We start from the raw sequence: 17752 nt of genomic DNA on the forward strand, positions 1-17752 counted from the left end.
TCCAATTTTCTGAATTCTGTGCTTCATCAAAAGAGAGAGGCTCCTCAACATCATGTAAACTAGACACAACCAAAGCATAACAATCTGATGCATAAGATGCATGGCGAGAGCGTGAACGAGTACGACTAGACAAAGGTGCATCCAATTTACTGTCACGCAAAGTGTGCACCAGCCATTTTGGCATACCTCTAGCCTGCTCATTTTCAGCCCTTTCCTCATCAAGTACATCATGTACATCTGCATCAGTAATAGGCTGATCTAAGACATTTTAAGAAACCCCCATAGGCTGTACATTTTCCTCATTGGAACTTACATTCGTATTTCCACCACTGAAAAGAGGCAACAAAGTGTCATAAATGTCCTGTGAGCTTACATTACTATCTCTAGTACATGACAGCAAGGGCCGAACAGAATCTTCCACAAACACTACATCCTAAGAAACCAGAATACGTTTTGTTTGCGGATGATACAACCTGTAACCTTTGCTTTCAGCACTATAACCAAAAAAAAAACATTTGACAGCCTTATCATCCAATTTTCTGCGCTGCAGTTGTGGCACCAAAGAATATGCTAAACAGCCAAAAACACGCATGTGCTCAATAGAAGGCTTTCGATCATGCCATGCTTCATATGGACTAGTAGACTGCAAAGCTTTCGTAGGACACCTGTTAAGTACATAAGTGGCACACATGATGGCCTCAAGCCAAAAAGAATGCGGCAAAGCTTGACTTTTGACCATACATCGTGCCATTTCCGTCAGTGACCTATTTTTCCTCTCAGCAACACCATTTTGTTGAGGTGTATAAGGCACTGTACATTGGTGTTTTATCCCACGACTAGCCAGAAATGCATTAAATGCATGAGACATATACTCCCCCCCTCGATCGGAACGGAGGGTGCCCATAGTACATTTCAAGACATTTTCAGCCATAGCCAAAAATTGTTTGAAGCACATAAAAACTTCGAACTTCTCTTTAAGCGGAAATACCCAATCATGCCTGGAGTAATCATCAATGAAAGTCACGAAGTACAGGTAATTGCCCAAGGATGGAGTTTGCATGGGCCCACAAACATCACTATGCACAAGCTGCAACCTGCATGTGGCCCGAACTGAACCATCCTTTGGAAACTTAGAACGCTGCATTTTACCCAAAATATAGCCTTCACAAACATGTTTGACAGGTGCTTCAAGAGGTGGCAAAGAAGCAACCATATCAGATTTTTGCAAACGCAGCAAACTGGCAAAATTCAGATGACCAAAACGTGCATGCCAAAGTGAAATAGCCCTTGAATCTGCAACAACATTTGCAAAAATTTTTCCACACTTGTCATACAAAGTGAGCTTATATAGCCCATGGCACAAAAGGCCAGATGCAACAATTTCATCACCAAAATTGAGATCATGAACTATACATTTGTCATCCACAAATTTGACTACAAGTCCAAGTCTAGCAAGTGCAGATACACACAAGAGATTCTTCTTGATCCCAGGTACCTACAGTGCATCAACAAGTGTGAAAGAACTGCCATTAGCAAGAGTAAGCACAATCTTTCCAACTCCCTGAACTGGATAAGAGGCACTTTTAGCACAAGTGACTGAATTCCCATGAGGGACAGACTCGAGAGAGGTAAACAATTCATGATGTGAGGTAATGTGCTTTGTAGCACCACTATCGAAATACCACACATGTGAATCTGCAGCAACTGACAAGCATGCATCATGGACAGCAAGATTGTAAGTGCACTCTACACTAAAAGCCCATTCTGCATCAACATCAGCATTACAATCTCCTTTTACAGAAGACTCAACAATGGCTGCATTTGTAGTGGAACCAGCATTTGCCGTGGAACCACCCTCTTTCTTCTTAGCCTCTTTTGCCTTCAACTTAGGACACTGCTTGATCAAGTGATCATTAGATTTACAATAATGGCAACGCATCTTCTTTTTGCCCTTATCACCAGAATTACCAAACGAAGTGCTGCCAGCGAAGCATTAGGAACAGTATTTTTGCCGCTCGCAGCAGAACCATAAGAAGTGGCTGCATTGCTGTTACCACCCTTTCTTTGAGAAGCAATAAAAGCGTGTTCAACTGCATGCTTCCTAGTCCTGTTTTTTCTGGGAAGTGACTTTTGCAACAGCAATGTGCATAATGCATCAAACTTGACAACTTCAGGATTTCCTTGGGTCATAAGTCTCCAAGTACTAGCAAAAGTCTGGTAAGAATCTGGTAAGGAATCAAGAACAGTCTGCACAAGGGAACTGTATGAAATGACTTCACCTGTAGAAATAAGTTGCTCATTGATATCCTTGACACTAGCAAGGAAAGTGTCCATATCATCTTCCTCATGCATAATCTTCGACTCCAGCTCTTTACGCAGCAAAGCAATTTTAGCCTCATTGCGACTTGCATAAAGACCAGCCAAAATATCCCAAGCCTATTTTGCAGAATTTGTTGAACGGATGTGAGGAACAATGGTGCGCTTCACAGACAACACAATCAATGCATGAGCCTCCGCATCCTTAACATCCCAACGAGCTTGTTCTACCGTAGGAAAAACAACTCTAACAACAGCAATCCTTGCAGCAAGACCTGCAACATCCTCAACATTGCCTACATCCTCAGAACGAGGACGTACATCAATACCCTGCACAATGTTCCAGATGCCCTTTGACACAAGAACATGTTGCATCATATAAGCCCACATAGGGTAGTTGTCCCCATCCAACCTATCCTCAGCAGCAAACATCTTGAACACATCTATGTTGTTGTTGTCATCCATGGTAAATGCTGCACCTGATGTGAAAATTGCCCGAAAATAGGAGAAACGGAGCGGGAACAACACGTGCTATATATCAAAAACCGTAGAAGACTATAAGGCACCTGTTATGCAGAAAATGGCACTGACAAAAATTCTACACAAAATGACGAAATAGCCTATGCAGTACTGCCTGTAGTGGAAACGGAGGCCAAAATGTCAACCTGCGAATGCTCGCCAAAGCTCACTGAAATCGGAGAAAGTGAGCAGGCGTGTACTGAGCAGTTGGCAACTAAGCCCGGGAGGACTGCCTCTCCTCCTTGCTGGCCTTTCAACTCCTCAATTTGCTTGAGGAGTGTTTGCTTTTCCGCTTCATCTTGTCCGCCCATATTCACGAGGAGGTCATTAAGTTCGGCATTTATTCTTTCCGCCTCCTCGAGCTTTATCTTCATGCTTTCCACTTCTTCTTGCAGGGCTTTTTGGCCCTCTTCTATTCCAGTTTGCACGACTATAGAACCTTCAGCCATCATCAATCTCTGCTTTTTCTCGAGAGTCAGCTCTTTCTAAAGTTCCTGCATTTTCTCTTCATAGAGTTGGCTCTCTGACATGATTTAAGTCGAGCTCGTAGCTCTGACTCTAGCAGGTGATGCTCGCAGCCTGTGGATGGTTTGATCTTTGACTTTTAGTTGGTCCTTGAGCTCAAGGACTTCATCTAGGCTTGATTCTTGTTCTATCTCTGCTCTTTCCTTGGAATTCCTCATGGCCTCTACTTCTTTCGTTTCTTCTGCCAGTTGTAGTGTTAGATTATCTCTTTCTTTCTCGGCATCTCGCAATGACTTGCTGAGCTGCTGACACTCTTCTTCAGCTACTTGTATTCTTTTCGCTGCTTCGTGATTTGCTTCTTCCATTGCTTGGCAGTTTTGTAGAGCCCTTGCCAAGCTGGCGTGTAGGTCGGCTTCTCGCTCCTTTTGCCCTTGGCTTTGTGCCTGCACAGAATGTACTTCCATTTTGATCTTTTCTTCAGTGGCTTTGAGAGTTGTCATTTCTTTCTCTGAAGCCATGGATTGTGCCCTCAATCCGGCTAGCTTTGTCATCACCACGTCCCAGTCATTGGAGGGCGAGTGCAGGTCTACCGTGTCTGTAGCAATTTCTTTTAGCTCCACTAGCCTGATGCCTTGCATCTGTTCTTTAGGCCCTGGCCTCGCCAAGTCGAATGCGACTGTGGTGGCTTCTTCCTTCGTATAGCTTGCAGCTAGCAGGTTCAAAAATTCATAGTAAGCCTCATCTAATCCTTTTTGCTCAGTTTCAGGCTTGGTCTCTTCTTTTGGCTCAGGTTCTTGTCTTTGCTCTTGATCTTCTGCTTGCCTTTCTTCTTGTCTGTCCTCAGCCTCCTTATCTTCTTATGGAGGGCTGCTAGGAGGTGGTGAGGGTGGTGGTGATGGCTGTGGGCTGGGTTTAGGGCTATTTGGTAAAGATGCAGGTTTGCCCTTTAAGTCCCTGTCTGCTTTTGTTTTTCTTTCTCTTTCCTGGCTCTCTTGCTCATCCAGCAATTTCTGCCTTATCTGCTGTACTTCCTCCTCTGTGAAAGGGACATGAGGGATGTTTTCTGCTCTAGCATCAAGAATCTTGAAATTCTTGATATAATCTTCAAATCGATCCCTTTGCACTCTTTTGGACGATCCGGACATAGACTCTAGAGATGGCTTCCAGAGTTCGCTTAAATCACCCTTGAGGGATCTCTCCGCTCGAAAACTCTCCATCAGCCTCTCTAGTCTTGCCGCTTTCTGAGACCTTGTTTCTTTGGCCGGCACTTGTTTGAGCAAACTCCTTCTTTCCTTTCTTCTGCTCGGGTTGATCCTCTTCAACTGGCTCTAGCCGTCTTTTCAATCTCGTAGCCACCCTTGGTGCCCTTTGTGGCTCATCTTCCTTGTCTTCTTTTACTCTCAGCCAATCATTCTAAGATGGGGGGTCAGGCCACCTTCCTTTAGCGTGTAGTGCCCCATAAACAACCTTGGTGATCAGTTCTCCTGGCACTATATAGGTTGCCTTTTTGTTGCCCATCTTTACTAAGCTGTCATGTATATATGCCGCATAGTTGATTATCTTTGGGGTGCCTTTTGTCATTGACCAAGTGAACGTTGTGGCAATTGCACCTGGCGGCATCCTGTACTTCTGTGGCCTCTTCATGCACATGTGGAAGTACTGGTTGTATAACTGGTTCATAATTGCCACTTTTGGGTTGGCAATGTCTTCAAAGGTGTAATTTGCCTTTTTCTCTTTGTACACCTTGACTTCATCCCTTCTTTTTGTTACACTGTCTCCCTCATTGGAGAGGTCTAGTGCATGGGCTACAACCCGCTCAGTGATTATTATCTCTGTTTCTGATCTGCCTTGTAAATCTATTACCTTGGCCACTCCATCCTCTTTGATGCTTGTTACAAACTCCCAGACTCTTTTGATGTCCACCCCCGCCGGTATTGCTTCGAAGTAGTTGTGGAGATCAATTTTCTCCAAGTAGCCGGCCATCTTGCTTCATACAAACTCATTGAGTTCTCTCGGCAGCATTGGTAGCTCTGTAACATTGCCTTCAGTGTCTTTGAACACTCCCTGGTAGATCTTTAGGTCATTGGACTCTAACAGATCCTCTTGTATCCAGGTGCTGGTGGGCTTTAGTGTTCCTTCTAGAATGACAAAGGGTTCCACTTCGTCCAGATAATCCTTGATGGTCATTATTTTCCTCTTTGCCGGTGACTTCGAGGCTGCCATAGATCCTGTTGCACTCAGTAGTCCGAAGTTAGCGTTTTTTCCATATTAGCTACAAAACTAAGTTTTACTTATCCAAATGACTTGAAAATTGAAAATAAAGCTTAAAAGGAACTTGTGAAGCTGTGCATGTGCTCAAAGTGCAAATCTGGCCAAAAATTATCATCTAAACATCCTACACGTAGGATGTCTTTTTCATCAGAATTGGTTCATACTTGACATGCAGGTAGTGTAAGGCTCATGGAACATGGATATATGCTTAGATTTGAATTTGGATATCAAAAAGTGGATTTTTGGGCTGATTCAGGCTTTAGGTCACAATTTGGGTAGAATGTCCATCATAGGTAGCAATTGATGTCCAAATGGGTTGAAAATTGGTATAGGGGCTCATTGCACCATGGGATTGGCTCCCATGATGTCATTATTTGCACAGAAGGCTAAATCTACGTCTGAGACATCCTACGCGTAGGATGTCTTTTTCATCAAAATGACATGAAACTTGTTTTGTGGGTTGTCCTTGGCCTATGGAACATGGCCATGTTCTTGGATTTGAATTTGGACAAGATTTGATGCTTGTAAGGCTCTATGAGGTGTTTTTGGGCTCAAAAAGTGTATCTTGAGTGTGTTGGGGGTCAAAAGTGATTAAAATGGCTTCAAACTTGATATATGGGCTCCTGATGATGAGGTGATTGGATCTGGAATGACAAATCATCCCTTGCATGTCAAAAAGGTCAAATAGACTCCCTGACCACACAGATTGTTTGTTGATGTGTTGGTGAATGTGCTGTGCAAGTTTCATGGGATTTGGACAAGATTTGGTAGGTCTATGGCCCATTACTGCCTCTATGCCCTAACTTTGTGTTTTTCCATGCATATGAGGTCAAATTTGGTCCAAATGTGATGAAACTTGGTGGATAGCTTGTAAATGTCATTCAGAACATGTGCAGGATGAGAGATGTTGGAGTTTTTGCCAAAAAGTGCCCTTGAGACATCCTACGCGTAGGATGTCTCCTAGTGATTTTTTCATTGCTGGTGCCCTTGGCCCCCCTAAGTCCCTTTTGAGCCTACTTTCAACAAAAAAGTCAAATGGATCGAGAATAACTCCCTGTGTGGACTTCAGAGCCTCGGAGCCGTTTTCTGACTTTTGGAGTGCTTTTTGGCGATGAAATTTCTTGGTGTTGGTCTCCATAGCTTCCCGATCCCTTGGGGATCCTAGCCGTATGGTTTTTGTCGACTTTGGCTTCAACGGAGCTCCATTTGGCAATTTGTCGCTCTAGAAGCACCCGTGGTTGCGTTTACATACCTTTGATGATTTATGGTGGTCTACCACCATAGGACTTGGTTGTTGATGGTCTAGGAAAGCCGCTCGTGAAGTTTGGTGGCAAACGGGCTTGCGGTTTGGCCGCAAGTGCAATTTGACGCTTTGTGTGTCTGATGCCGTTTCTGAAGTTTAGTGCCACTTCGGGTCACTTTTTGGTCATGTGGGTCATATAGACCTGTCAAGCATGTCAAGATGCTCCTACCCATGAATTTTGGTAGCATTTGGTCGCCGTTTCGCCGATTTCCCATTTGGTGGCCTCTTGCAGATTTCTGGGAATTAGGGTTTTTCCCGATGGTTTCCTACTGCCTTTGGCCATGGAGGACTAGTATCCTAAACTAGGGTAAGCTGCCGATGAAGTCTTGTTGCTTTCGGGTTAGCCGTTAGGCCGCCGTCTCTACTTGTAGGTTTCAACCGCTCACTTTGTGTGTGACCCCTACGCTAGTTTTCGCGACATAATGACAAACATGCACAAAAATCTCAAGGTGGTGAGCCTACCTCTCATGTCTGGAGCTCGTCGGGTAGTCGTGTGCTTCGTAGAAGCTGCTAGAAGGTCGATCCGCTCTAGGTGGCAGAAGCTCTCTCCACAAAGTCAATAGTGAGAATGAGCTAAAAATGGGGTGAAAATTTCTTATAATGGAGGTCTCCGAACCACTTTTCATGAAATTTGACATGTGCTCCTATCTTCTTGCGAGATGCGGTTTAGGCTCAAAAATTTCTTGATTTGGACTCTGATGGGATTTACAGCTTGACAGGCAGAGTCCACTGTCAATTGTTGCGACACTGCTGAGCTGGGTGATTTCGGGATTATTCGAGATGCTGTTTATACGAACAATAAAATTCACGATGATATTGTCAGTCGAGGGTGGCTGAAGAAAGATGTGGTGCCTGGTGATGATTTAATTGATGCGTACGCCAAAATTGATGCCTATCGCATTTCCTTGGCCATGTATAACACGGTGCTAAATATATATCTTATTCTGCATTACAGAGATGGAGCACGTGCTTACGTCTGGAGGAGATTCTTCGGAGGTGATATTTTCTACCCCAGAGAGAGACCCAAGCAACAATTTACGAAATGCCAAGCGCGTTGCCCGAGGTGGAAATGGACCTGCAAAGAGGCAAATTGTAGATGGACTAGGTATCATCCACACAGTATACTCCAAAATTCAAGCCTCATGTGAGAGAGCGGAGGCATCACAGGTTTCCTATAGAGAGAGCATTCACTGGCTGAGCCAATCGCAATATGAGCAAGGGGTTTATCTTCATCGTCTAGAGGAGCGGATGCAGCTACAGATTAATGGTATTTTGCAGCAGCAGAGCTCAATGCAAGGACAACTTTCTCGCATAGAAAGCAACCAGGCAAAAATCATGAGTCTCTTGGAGAGGTCCGTTCTTGACAAGGATAGCATTGATTTCAAAATCATTGTGCCTGAATTACGAAGTACTAGCAACAAATTGACCGCCGTAGCAGTACAACATACTACAGGTGTCTCCGAAGTTAGATCTATCTCAAACAAGCTCCATGCATTGGTAACGACCCATTGGCCCAAGAAGGGGATTAATGCCGTTGGAGATGTTCCATCCAGTTCAAAGCAGGGCAACCCTTGCAAGAAGTGAATTATGTAATCGATAGTAATACTCACTTCTTTCTCATTATAGACTTAGCGGATCTATATTTTGGTGGCTTTGGGGATATTGACTACATTTTGGGGGAGGCTTATGTGTGTAGTCTTCTTATTTTGGGGGAGACTTATTTTGCTCACGACTCTTGGTTGTCTTCTTTGGATACTACATTCTCAGAGGATCTCTATAATTGTAGTATTTTTGTTGCCATTGTGTCTTTTGGGTCACACCTCCCATTCCCCGCACCCCTCACCCTCTCTCTCTCTCTCTCTTTCTCTCAAGTTATGTTGCAGTGAAACTCTCTCTCTCCCTCTCTCTCTCTCTCTCTCTCTCTCTCTCTCTCAAGTTATGTTGCAGTGAATCTCTCCTCTCCCTCTCTCTCTCTCTCTCTCTCTCTCTCTCTCTCTCTCTCAAGTCATGTAGCAGTGAATCTCTCTCTCCCTCTCTCTCTCTCTCTCTCACACACACACATGCACACATACACTCACACACACACACATACACTTACACAAAGTATTCTAGGTGTGTGCAATGTCTGACTTCTTTCTAGGTATGACAAATGTGAAGCACTTCATAAAGCACAAAAAGTGGGAGAGAGCTTCTTATATAGGATGCCGTCTCTTTGAATGCATTGATTGCCAGATATGCCCAATTTGGGTAGGGTCAAGAAGCTCTGGGCTATTTTTGGCAGATGCACACCATTTCCGATGTGGTATTTGCTTTTGATTGCGTAAACGGAATGTACACAACAACACAAGCCTCAATGCAACTCTACCAACTCAAATGGGGACCTGTCACCATGGTAACTCTTCATAATGAAGCACTTCGGGGCTGATTTGGATGCACCTTTGAATCCGTCTTGAGCAAAGGTTTCCAATGGTCAATAATGGGATAATGTGGTGACTCCTCAAGGGTCAGGGGACCTCAGTCGGGCGAGAATCCAGTTGACATGCAGACTGGCGCATTGTAACCGCATCGGAAAACTGTCGGCTGAAACTTAACCGACAATCGTCGGTGGACTAATCGGAGGGGCTCGCTCCCACAACTATATCCTTAGTAGTAGTTAGATGAGATATAGAGAGACAGATATAGAAGTATATAGACATTTACCATGTGGGTTGGCAAGCCTCCTCTCACTGACTCTCTCAAAGAAAGATAGACATAGTTGGGAAATCCTTTCTTCTCCATACTCTCTTCTTAATTCTCTAGATACTAACCTGTATAAACCTGGGAGTACTTATAAGAGTTCTTTTTTGGACAGATGGCTATTGGTCCAAAGGTGTTGTCTCATGGACATGCAAGACGTAGTACGATATGTCAAGCCTCTCGAGCTACACGACGTGCAGCAGCGCGAGATAGAGTTCGACGTTCTCTGGGTGAGATTGATGTGCCTCGCTGGGAAGATTGCCAGCATTTGATAAACGTGAATCGATGCAATGAATTTCCTCAGGGAAGGATTGCATTGGATGTAGATAACGAGTCAATTCTCTTGCAAAGTTATGTAGGGATTGAAGTGGAAGACAATTTGGACGACAATAATGGAGATGTTCTTCACGAGCCTGTAATTGTCTCCAGAGAGGGAGATTACTCCAAAGTTGAGACACTTTGCCTATCTATCACCTCCTTATATTCTGAGACCACTTCCTTGATGCATATCTCTATGTTGTCTATTTCTCATGAAAAGTGTATTCTTCACAACATAGGCAACTTGGATTTTGCATGTTCCTTTTGTGGTGCTTTAGCTTGGAAAATGGAAGCAAAGACCATTCACACATTTGTGGGGAAGAGTTGTTGCAACTCAGGAAATGTTTCTTTGCCGCCATTAAGTGAACCTCCTTTAGAATTGAGGGAATTGATGCACGGGGGTAATACTAGAAGTAGAAAATTCTTGAAACATATCAGAGCATACAATAGTGTGTTGGCATTTGCTTCTTTGGGAGCTCATATAGATGAATCTCTCTGCCAAAGAAAAGGAATCTATACCTTCAAGGTGCATGGATCTATCTATCATAACATTGGTCCATTGATGCTAGAAGAGCGATCAGGTCAAATCCCTCGCTTTTCTCAGTTGTATTTTTTTGACACTGAGAATGAGTTGCAAAACAGGATGAGTCATGTTTCTAAACTCAAACCAGATGTTTTGGAAAGCTTGCAATCGATGATGCATCGAGTAAATCCGTATGTTCAAGCTTTTAGGGGGTTTGCTACAATGGTCCAAACTTCCAATATTCCAGAGATTAGGATGGTCATTACTGAGAAGCGTACAAATGGCTGGCAATATGTTGCTCCAACAAGTGTGGAAGTTGCTGCAATCATGCCTGGTCAGGGTGAAGAGAGCAACATTGGCCATCGTGATATTGTGTTGAATCTTTTGGGTGGTGGTCTAAAACAAATCTCAAATTGCCATAGGTCATACATGCCTCTATTATATGTGTTGCTATTTCCAAATGGTGAAGAAGGTTGGAATCCTTACATACCCCAAGTGAACAGAACAGATGTAAGCAGAGAGCGAGTAAATGGAACTACAAAGTATATTTCTACAAGTATAGATTGCAAATTAGAGATGACACGACACAATGTCTTTTACGTGGTGGTAGGCTACTGCAACAATATATTGTTGATGCATATAGTTGTATGGAGGAGTTGAGGCTTTTGTGGGTTCGTAATCATCAAAGTGAACTTCGCAGTGAGGTGTATCAAGGCTTGACAGATATGGTTGGAGCAAGAGATGGAACAAGGGATGATAGAGAACTGTTATTGGGTGCTAATGTTGGAAGAAGGGTTGTATTGCCTTCTTCGTATGTTGGTGGCCCTCGCTATATGCACCAGCTGTACCAGGATGCCATGGCAATTGTACGCAAGAGAGGAAAACCTGATCACTTCATTACATTCACATGCAATCCTGGATGGAAGGAGATACAGGATGCATTACTGCCTGGACAAACATCCAATGATCGTCCTGATCTTATTGCCCGTGTTTTCTACCATAAGTTCAAGGATTTGATGGGCTTGCTGATTAAGAGAGCTATTTTTGGTAAGGTCATTGGACACATTTCTGTGATTGAGTTCCAAAAGAGAGGCCTTCCTCATGCTCACATTCTATTGATTCTTGCATCTGACCATAAGCCAACAGAGACATTGCATTATGATAAGATTGTGTGTGCGGAGCTTCCTGATAAAGTAATGTTTCCACAGCTGTATGATGTTATCAGTCGGTGTAATGTGCATGGCCCGTGTGGAAACTTGAATAAGAATGCTCCATGTATGAAAGATGGGAAGTGCAGGTTTAAATATCCTCGAAGCTTCAGTGCATCGACTACTGTGGCTAGGGATGGATACCCAACGTACATGAGGAGGGATGATGGAAATTACACTATTCCTAATAAAGTGCAAATGAGTAATAAATGGATTGTTTCATACAATCCATTTTTGTCAATAAGGTACAATGCACATATCAATGTGGAGGTTTGCTCCACTATATCCACTGTGAAATATCTCTACAAGTATGTGTATAAGGGACATGACAGGGCCACTGTTGTTCTACAAGATAGTGAAGGGCTTCTAAATGAAGTTACAAACTATCTTAATTCTCGATATGTATCAGCATCTGAGGCTATCTGGCGTATACTGGGGTTTCACATGCATCAAGAGAAACCCGACATACAACGGCTCCAAGTTCACTTGCCTCATCAAAATCAAGTCATCTTTAGCGAGAGCGACTGTATAGAGTGTGGTGGAGGGAGATGTCAACAAAAAGACAACGCTCACTGAGTGGTTTGTTGCAAATCAACAATATCCAGAGGCCAACGATTTGTTGTACATAGACTTCCCAACAAAGTGGGTTTGGAGGCCAGCAAGTAGAACATGGACTCAAAGACAGATTGGTGACATGATTGGAAGAATGTACCACATTGTTCCCAATGCTGGAGATTTGTACTATTTGTGTTTGTTACTCAACATGTGCAAAGGATGTAAGTCTTTTGAGGATATTAGAACCTTCAATGGACGAGTATATGACACGTTTAAAGAAACATGTAATGCACGAGGATTACTGCAAGTTGATGATGAATGGTTTCTTTGTTTGGAAGAAGCTTCTTTTCAGCAAACAGGGCAACAATTGCGCCTACTGTTTGTAATCATTTTGGTTTTTTGTGAACCAATACATCCTGGTGCATTGTGGAATCGTTTCTGTAAGGATCTTTTTGAGGACCATGTATATCATATGGGGGTTCGCACAAATGATGCGAATATCTGTGAACACATGGCACAAAACCAAGCTTTGTCAAACTTAGAGACAATGCTTCAACACTATGGAAAGAGGCTCTCGGATTATTCTGGAATGCCCCAGGTGGATCACACCTTGCAAATTATGAGTGAGCATGGAGTGCTTGCTGAAGAGTTCATGTATAGCAGAGAGGAACAAAGAGTATTGTCTGCTCGAATGGAATCATCTTTCAATGTTGGGCAAAGGGAAGCTTACAATCGGGTTTTACAAGCAGCTTGCATGAGCAGAGGGACTGTTTTTTTCTTGGATGGGCCAGGTGGAACGGGAAAGACTTATCTCTACAATGCTTTGCGCTCTCGGATACGCGGAGAGTCCAAAGTTGCTTTGGCATGTGCATCGTCCGGGATTGCAGCACAGCTTCTCGACAGCAGAAGGACTGCACACTCTAGATTCAAGATCCCTATTGATATACTTCTGATTCCACATGTAACATTAAAGTAAACAGCCAGCTTGTTGAGCTGTTGCGAATGAGTTCATTGATCATATGGGATGAAGCCCCCATGGCTCATAGACACGCTTTTGAGGCTCTTGATAAGACACTAAGAGATGTCATGAAAAATGACATGTTGTTTGGTGGAAAGGTTCTCCTCCTTGGTGGTGATTTCAGACAGATATTACCTGTTGTGCGAAAAGGGGGAAGAGAAGACATTGTTAATGCAGCTTTGTGCCACTCATACATTTGAAAACGTACAAAAATCATGCATCTAACGCAGAATATGCGAGTGGTCAATTGTTTAAGTAATGTTATTGAAAGAGAGTTTGTGCAATGGACACTTGATATTGGTAATGGCGATGTTTGTGATGGGGACATACTTGATAATGTGGCCCTGCCGGCTTGCATGATGCTACCACAAAATAATTTGCAAGCATTGGTTGCTTGCATATATAGAGACCTTGAAACACAGACTTGCCATGCATCCTTTTTCAAGGATAGAGCAATTTTGGCTCCACGGAACACGGAGGTGGATACTATAAACAATTTGGGCCTGCAGCAATTTCCTGGTACTTATAAGGAATATGTCAGTGCAGACTTAGTGTGTGAATCAAATTGTGATAGCATTTTATTCACAAGTGAGTTTGTAAATAGTTTAGATCTTGGGGGAGGCTTTCCACCGCATGTTTTACGATTGAAACAGGATGCTCCAGTTATGCTGCTTCGCAATTTGGATCCAAGAAGTGGTCTTTGTAATGGGACACGCTTGATTTGCAAGCAATTCCACAGCAAAGTGATTGAAGCAGAAATCATTACAGGGTCACATGGAAATGCAGTGTTCATTCCAAGGATTGATTTTCTCATGGGATCTAGAGAAGGTCTCCCTTTGGATTTGAGACGCCGCCAATTTCCCCTACGTTGTGCTTTTGGGATGACAATCAACAAGGCACAAGGCCAAACATTGGGAGTTCTTGGATTGTATCTCCCAACACCTGTTTTCACCCATGGTCAACTATATGTGGCAATGTCTCGCGTGAGATCCTCTTCTGCCATCAAGGTTGTGGTTGGTGATAGTCACTTAACAAGCATTAGTAGACATGGAGATCAAAGAACATACACTTCTAACATTGTCTACAAAGAGGTGTTGCAATTGACCTGCCCCCTGCCACCCCCTTGCCATGGGGTTTAACGTGGCTGGATATGTTTCATCATCCAATAAAAAATCACAGTGACTCTCGCAACTATTTCTTTGTCATTTACAAGCTTAGTATCTTCTTATGAAACATGGTGTAGCCTCAAGCAAGGTATATTCGCTGAAACAATTGACTTAGATTTATTAGTGCTGAGAGATTGTGCGCTCCTTGCCGCACTGTCGAAGCAAGGGACTTGCCAATACACCGTATGCGAGCCACAAACGGCTCCAAGCACACAACAAGCCTAAACTAGCAAGCTCAAGAAAACAAAGGGTGTGTCACTCACCGCTCTACGCTCGCCTTCGTGGTGGATTCCTCGCCGCGATGAAGAAGAAGCTGCAATCGTGCCGCGCTCAACCGCTTCGCCGCCGTCGTGCCTTCGTAATGCTCGATCGCACACACACTCTCCCTCTCTCTCTCTCTCTCACACACACACACACAAGGAGGTGAAGAAGAAGAAGAAGATGGAGATGGAGCAAGAGCACTCTTCAATTGCACAAATGAGAGAATGAGTAAAAATTAGGTTTAGTTGGCTTTTATAGGAGCTCACCCCATTCACACTTGGGCGCCCATGCTTAACCAACTAATCCCTTGAATGTCCAAGTTAAAGTGCGCCTCTCATCGACGATCACTCTACCTTTCCCTATTGGTCCGACAAGCCCGGTACCTGACTCTACCAAATACATAATACACGTCCATCGTAGGTGATGGGTGTCCGTGTGCCGTGAGGGTTAACATGCCCCCCTTCCTGATGTAGATTCCGTCCTCGGAAGCTATTGAGTTGAAGCTGGTTTGTCGAGGTGGAAGAGCATTTGAGATGAATGTCCTTAGCCTTCTTCAGTCACTGCAAAATCAAACAACATTGGCACAGTAATTGCATTCTCTTAAAAAGCATATACAGTTTTAGATAGAAAAATTGATTGGTAAAAGAATTTCAAACAATTTGTTAGCAATGAACATTAAATTGCAATGTAATCAAATGCATAAACAGATGTAAAGGCAAAAAATTAAACAAGTCTGGGGTCGCTAATTTGACGATCGAAAAGCACTAGAGATCGAATATTAATACCATGGGCAAGCTTCTTAATTTTCTGTGGTCAATTAAGTTGTTTAATCGCGAGAGCCAAGTATTCATGTTCAAGGGCTGACTAGAGGCTATATCTAGAAAACCTTGTAGTTAAGCTACCATAAAAGGAATTTCTCATGAAATCATCGCCTGACTGATTACTTTTTCGTTGACCCCCCAAGGTCTTTTCACAGTGATTCAATTATGATGTGTGTGCTTATTTTGTATGCCTTGGGTTTTTTGCTTTTCAAGGAAAAGCGCCCACACTGGGAACCTCTAGGGCTCTAGTACCATAGGCAATACATGTGAGTGAAGTACCAAATCAAGCTGAGATTTCTCTTCCAGCTTAAAATTTTACATTGTGGCACTTTGATTTTTTGCTTGTTCATTTTCAGCATTTAAATTTTGTAACTTTGGGGGGTCATATAACACTGTTACCCTCCCCAGGCTCATCACATTAGTAAACTCCCTTTATAATACTTAAGCTAAAGGTCAATAGGGTTAAGCCCACTAGAAAGCCCTAGTACATTTCACACAATGCTGCCTAAATCGGATTAAGAACCTAAGTAACCATTGCTTATTAGCAAGGCATTTCCCATGGTATTAAGAGAAGATTTCTAATACCTAGCTTGGTCAAACTAGCTTAGTCGGACTGCTTGATTTTTACACCTAAACAAGTGATTATGACAAAAGATTGCATTGAATTAAATGTTGGATACTAAGCCAATGCGCTGAATAGTATGCTACCAATCACAATCAAAGCAGACAAACATGGATGCAAAAAAGATAAGGGCAATGCTAATGGACAAGAAACACCTGTTTGTGTTGATGGTCGCGCTTGATATGAAGTGTGAACGAGAGAAAGGTTCCATGAAGGTCCAAATCCTATCAATAGCAACACGCTCCTGTACACACTAGGAAACAAAAGGAATACCTCCAGGAGGCACATCAGTGGGAAAAGAGAACTTCGCTAATCACGCAACTCTAAAACAGAAACACTCTATCGTACTAATCTTACTTACCCTCCATCACTCAAGTGATGAGGATCAAAGGTGTTTTATGGCATAGGTTTCTGTTTCACTGTACCAGATGTGACATGTGTAGGTCTGAGTCAATGTTTTGACTTTTAATGTGCATACTCGTTTGCTAATTGCTCTTGCTCCTTTTTTTTTTGAGTATAAGGCTATATATATACATTCCCTAAGATCGGAGATTGAGAGGTCAGGGAAAAAGGTTGAGAGGGAAACAAATGAATGATGACTGTCAGCAAACACTCCCCCCTTCCTTGGGTAGATCATACTGTTTGAAATGAGCTTGTCACCCTTTGAAACCAATTGTTCCAGTTGGTAATAGGTGAGGATTTTTGCCAGTAGTTTTCTATTACCCTAGGTGCCTCGTCAAGTTGCAAGGGTGGTGAGGTACTCTCCCAGGATCGAACTTGAAGTGGTTCATCAGGTGATTCTTGAACACTGGGAGGTGTGGATTCTTTGGTAGCTTCATGGAGGTCCACTACTATAGATGGAGGCTGTGTAGAAGCTTTTACCTCTATGGATGTATTACATGATGAGCTAGAATCTTCATGGGACTCCCCCCTTCCTGAGCTAGGTGGAACAAATCGTTCTTTCTTTGGTACCCAAACTAGCTCGGGAGCGGGTGTGTAGCATTTTGTGATTTTTTTCTTTCCATGATCATTGATTCGTTTTGGAGCTACGGGATTGGGCTCACTTGGGTCAGGTGATAGGTAAGAGCACAATCTACGTTTTGGCACCCAGATTTGATCATTTCCTTGATAGTAGCCTTGGGCTTCCAATAGTCGTTTAGGGATCCATCGCAACATTTTCTTACTTTTCTTGGTGCGAGTGGTACGTTTCTTACAAGGCTTCTGCTTTTTAGCACTAGTTATGGTCACTAAAGAAGCTTTAGGGACCCACTTGTATGTTTTCTTCGTTACATTAGGATGAGTCTTGTCGGAAGCGATATGCATTGCTTGTAGCATATTTAAGGGTATAGGCATTTCATTCCCCTCAGGTGTTACCCAGGTCGTCCCCCTATTTCCCCAAGTGTCTATGGTTGATGCTAGGTGGACCCAATCCACATTGTCTGATTCCGTCATACCAGGTAGGATATCCATATAAGGAGAATCTTGGCCAATGTCTGTATCCTTCTTACAAGTGTAACAATATTGTAGTGGGGTCGAGTGAACTGTGGTGTCAGAGCGATGATCAATAATGGTTTTACTCCCTAAGGGGTGTACCTTACCAGTCACCAAATCCACTCTAAGGACAGAGTCTTGGAATTGCAAATAGACATG

At 43.2% G+C, this 17752-nt stretch overlaps 2 protein-coding genes across 2 annotated transcripts; both read left to right on the forward strand.

Moving 5' to 3' along the window:
* Positions 1 to 9725: 9725 nt before the first annotated feature.
* LOC147446928 (uncharacterized) lies at positions 9726 to 12235 on the forward strand. Its single transcript, XM_086523542.1, has 2 exons — positions 9726 to 10993; positions 11062 to 12235. The coding sequence occupies exons 1-2, from the start codon at positions 9726 to 9728 to the stop codon at positions 12233 to 12235; spliced, it is 2442 nt and encodes an 813-aa protein (XP_086379668.1).
* A 1230-nt stretch (positions 12236 to 13465) lies between these two features.
* LOC147446929 (uncharacterized) lies at positions 13466 to 14371 on the forward strand. Its single transcript, XM_086523544.1, has one exon. The coding sequence runs from the start codon at positions 13466 to 13468 to the stop codon at positions 14369 to 14371; it is 906 nt and encodes a 301-aa protein (XP_086379670.1).
* The last annotated feature ends 3381 nt before the right edge of the window (positions 14372 to 17752 follow it).

The sequence above is a fragment of the Adiantum capillus-veneris genome, chromosome 11 (assembly GCF_014529385.1).
Source record: "Adiantum capillus-veneris isolate H3 chromosome 11, ASM1452938v2, whole genome shotgun sequence".
Taxonomy (NCBI): Eukaryota; Viridiplantae; Streptophyta; class Polypodiopsida; order Polypodiales; family Pteridaceae; genus Adiantum; species Adiantum capillus-veneris.

What these genes read in the sequence shown, in the direction of transcription:
- LOC147446928 (XM_086523542.1), top strand. Translation starts at nt 9,726, where the DNA reads ATGGCTATTGGTCCAAAGGTGTTGTCTCATGGACATGCAAGACGTAGT. An exon ending in CGAGTAAATGGAACTACAAA is followed by an intron (nt 10,994 to 11,061) that starts GTATATTTCTAC and finishes ACGTGGTGGTAG; the next exon opens with GCTACTGCAACAATATATTG.
- LOC147446929 (XM_086523544.1), top strand. Translation starts at nt 13,466, where the DNA reads ATGCGAGTGGTCAATTGTTTAAGTAATGTTATTGAAAGAGAGTTTGTG.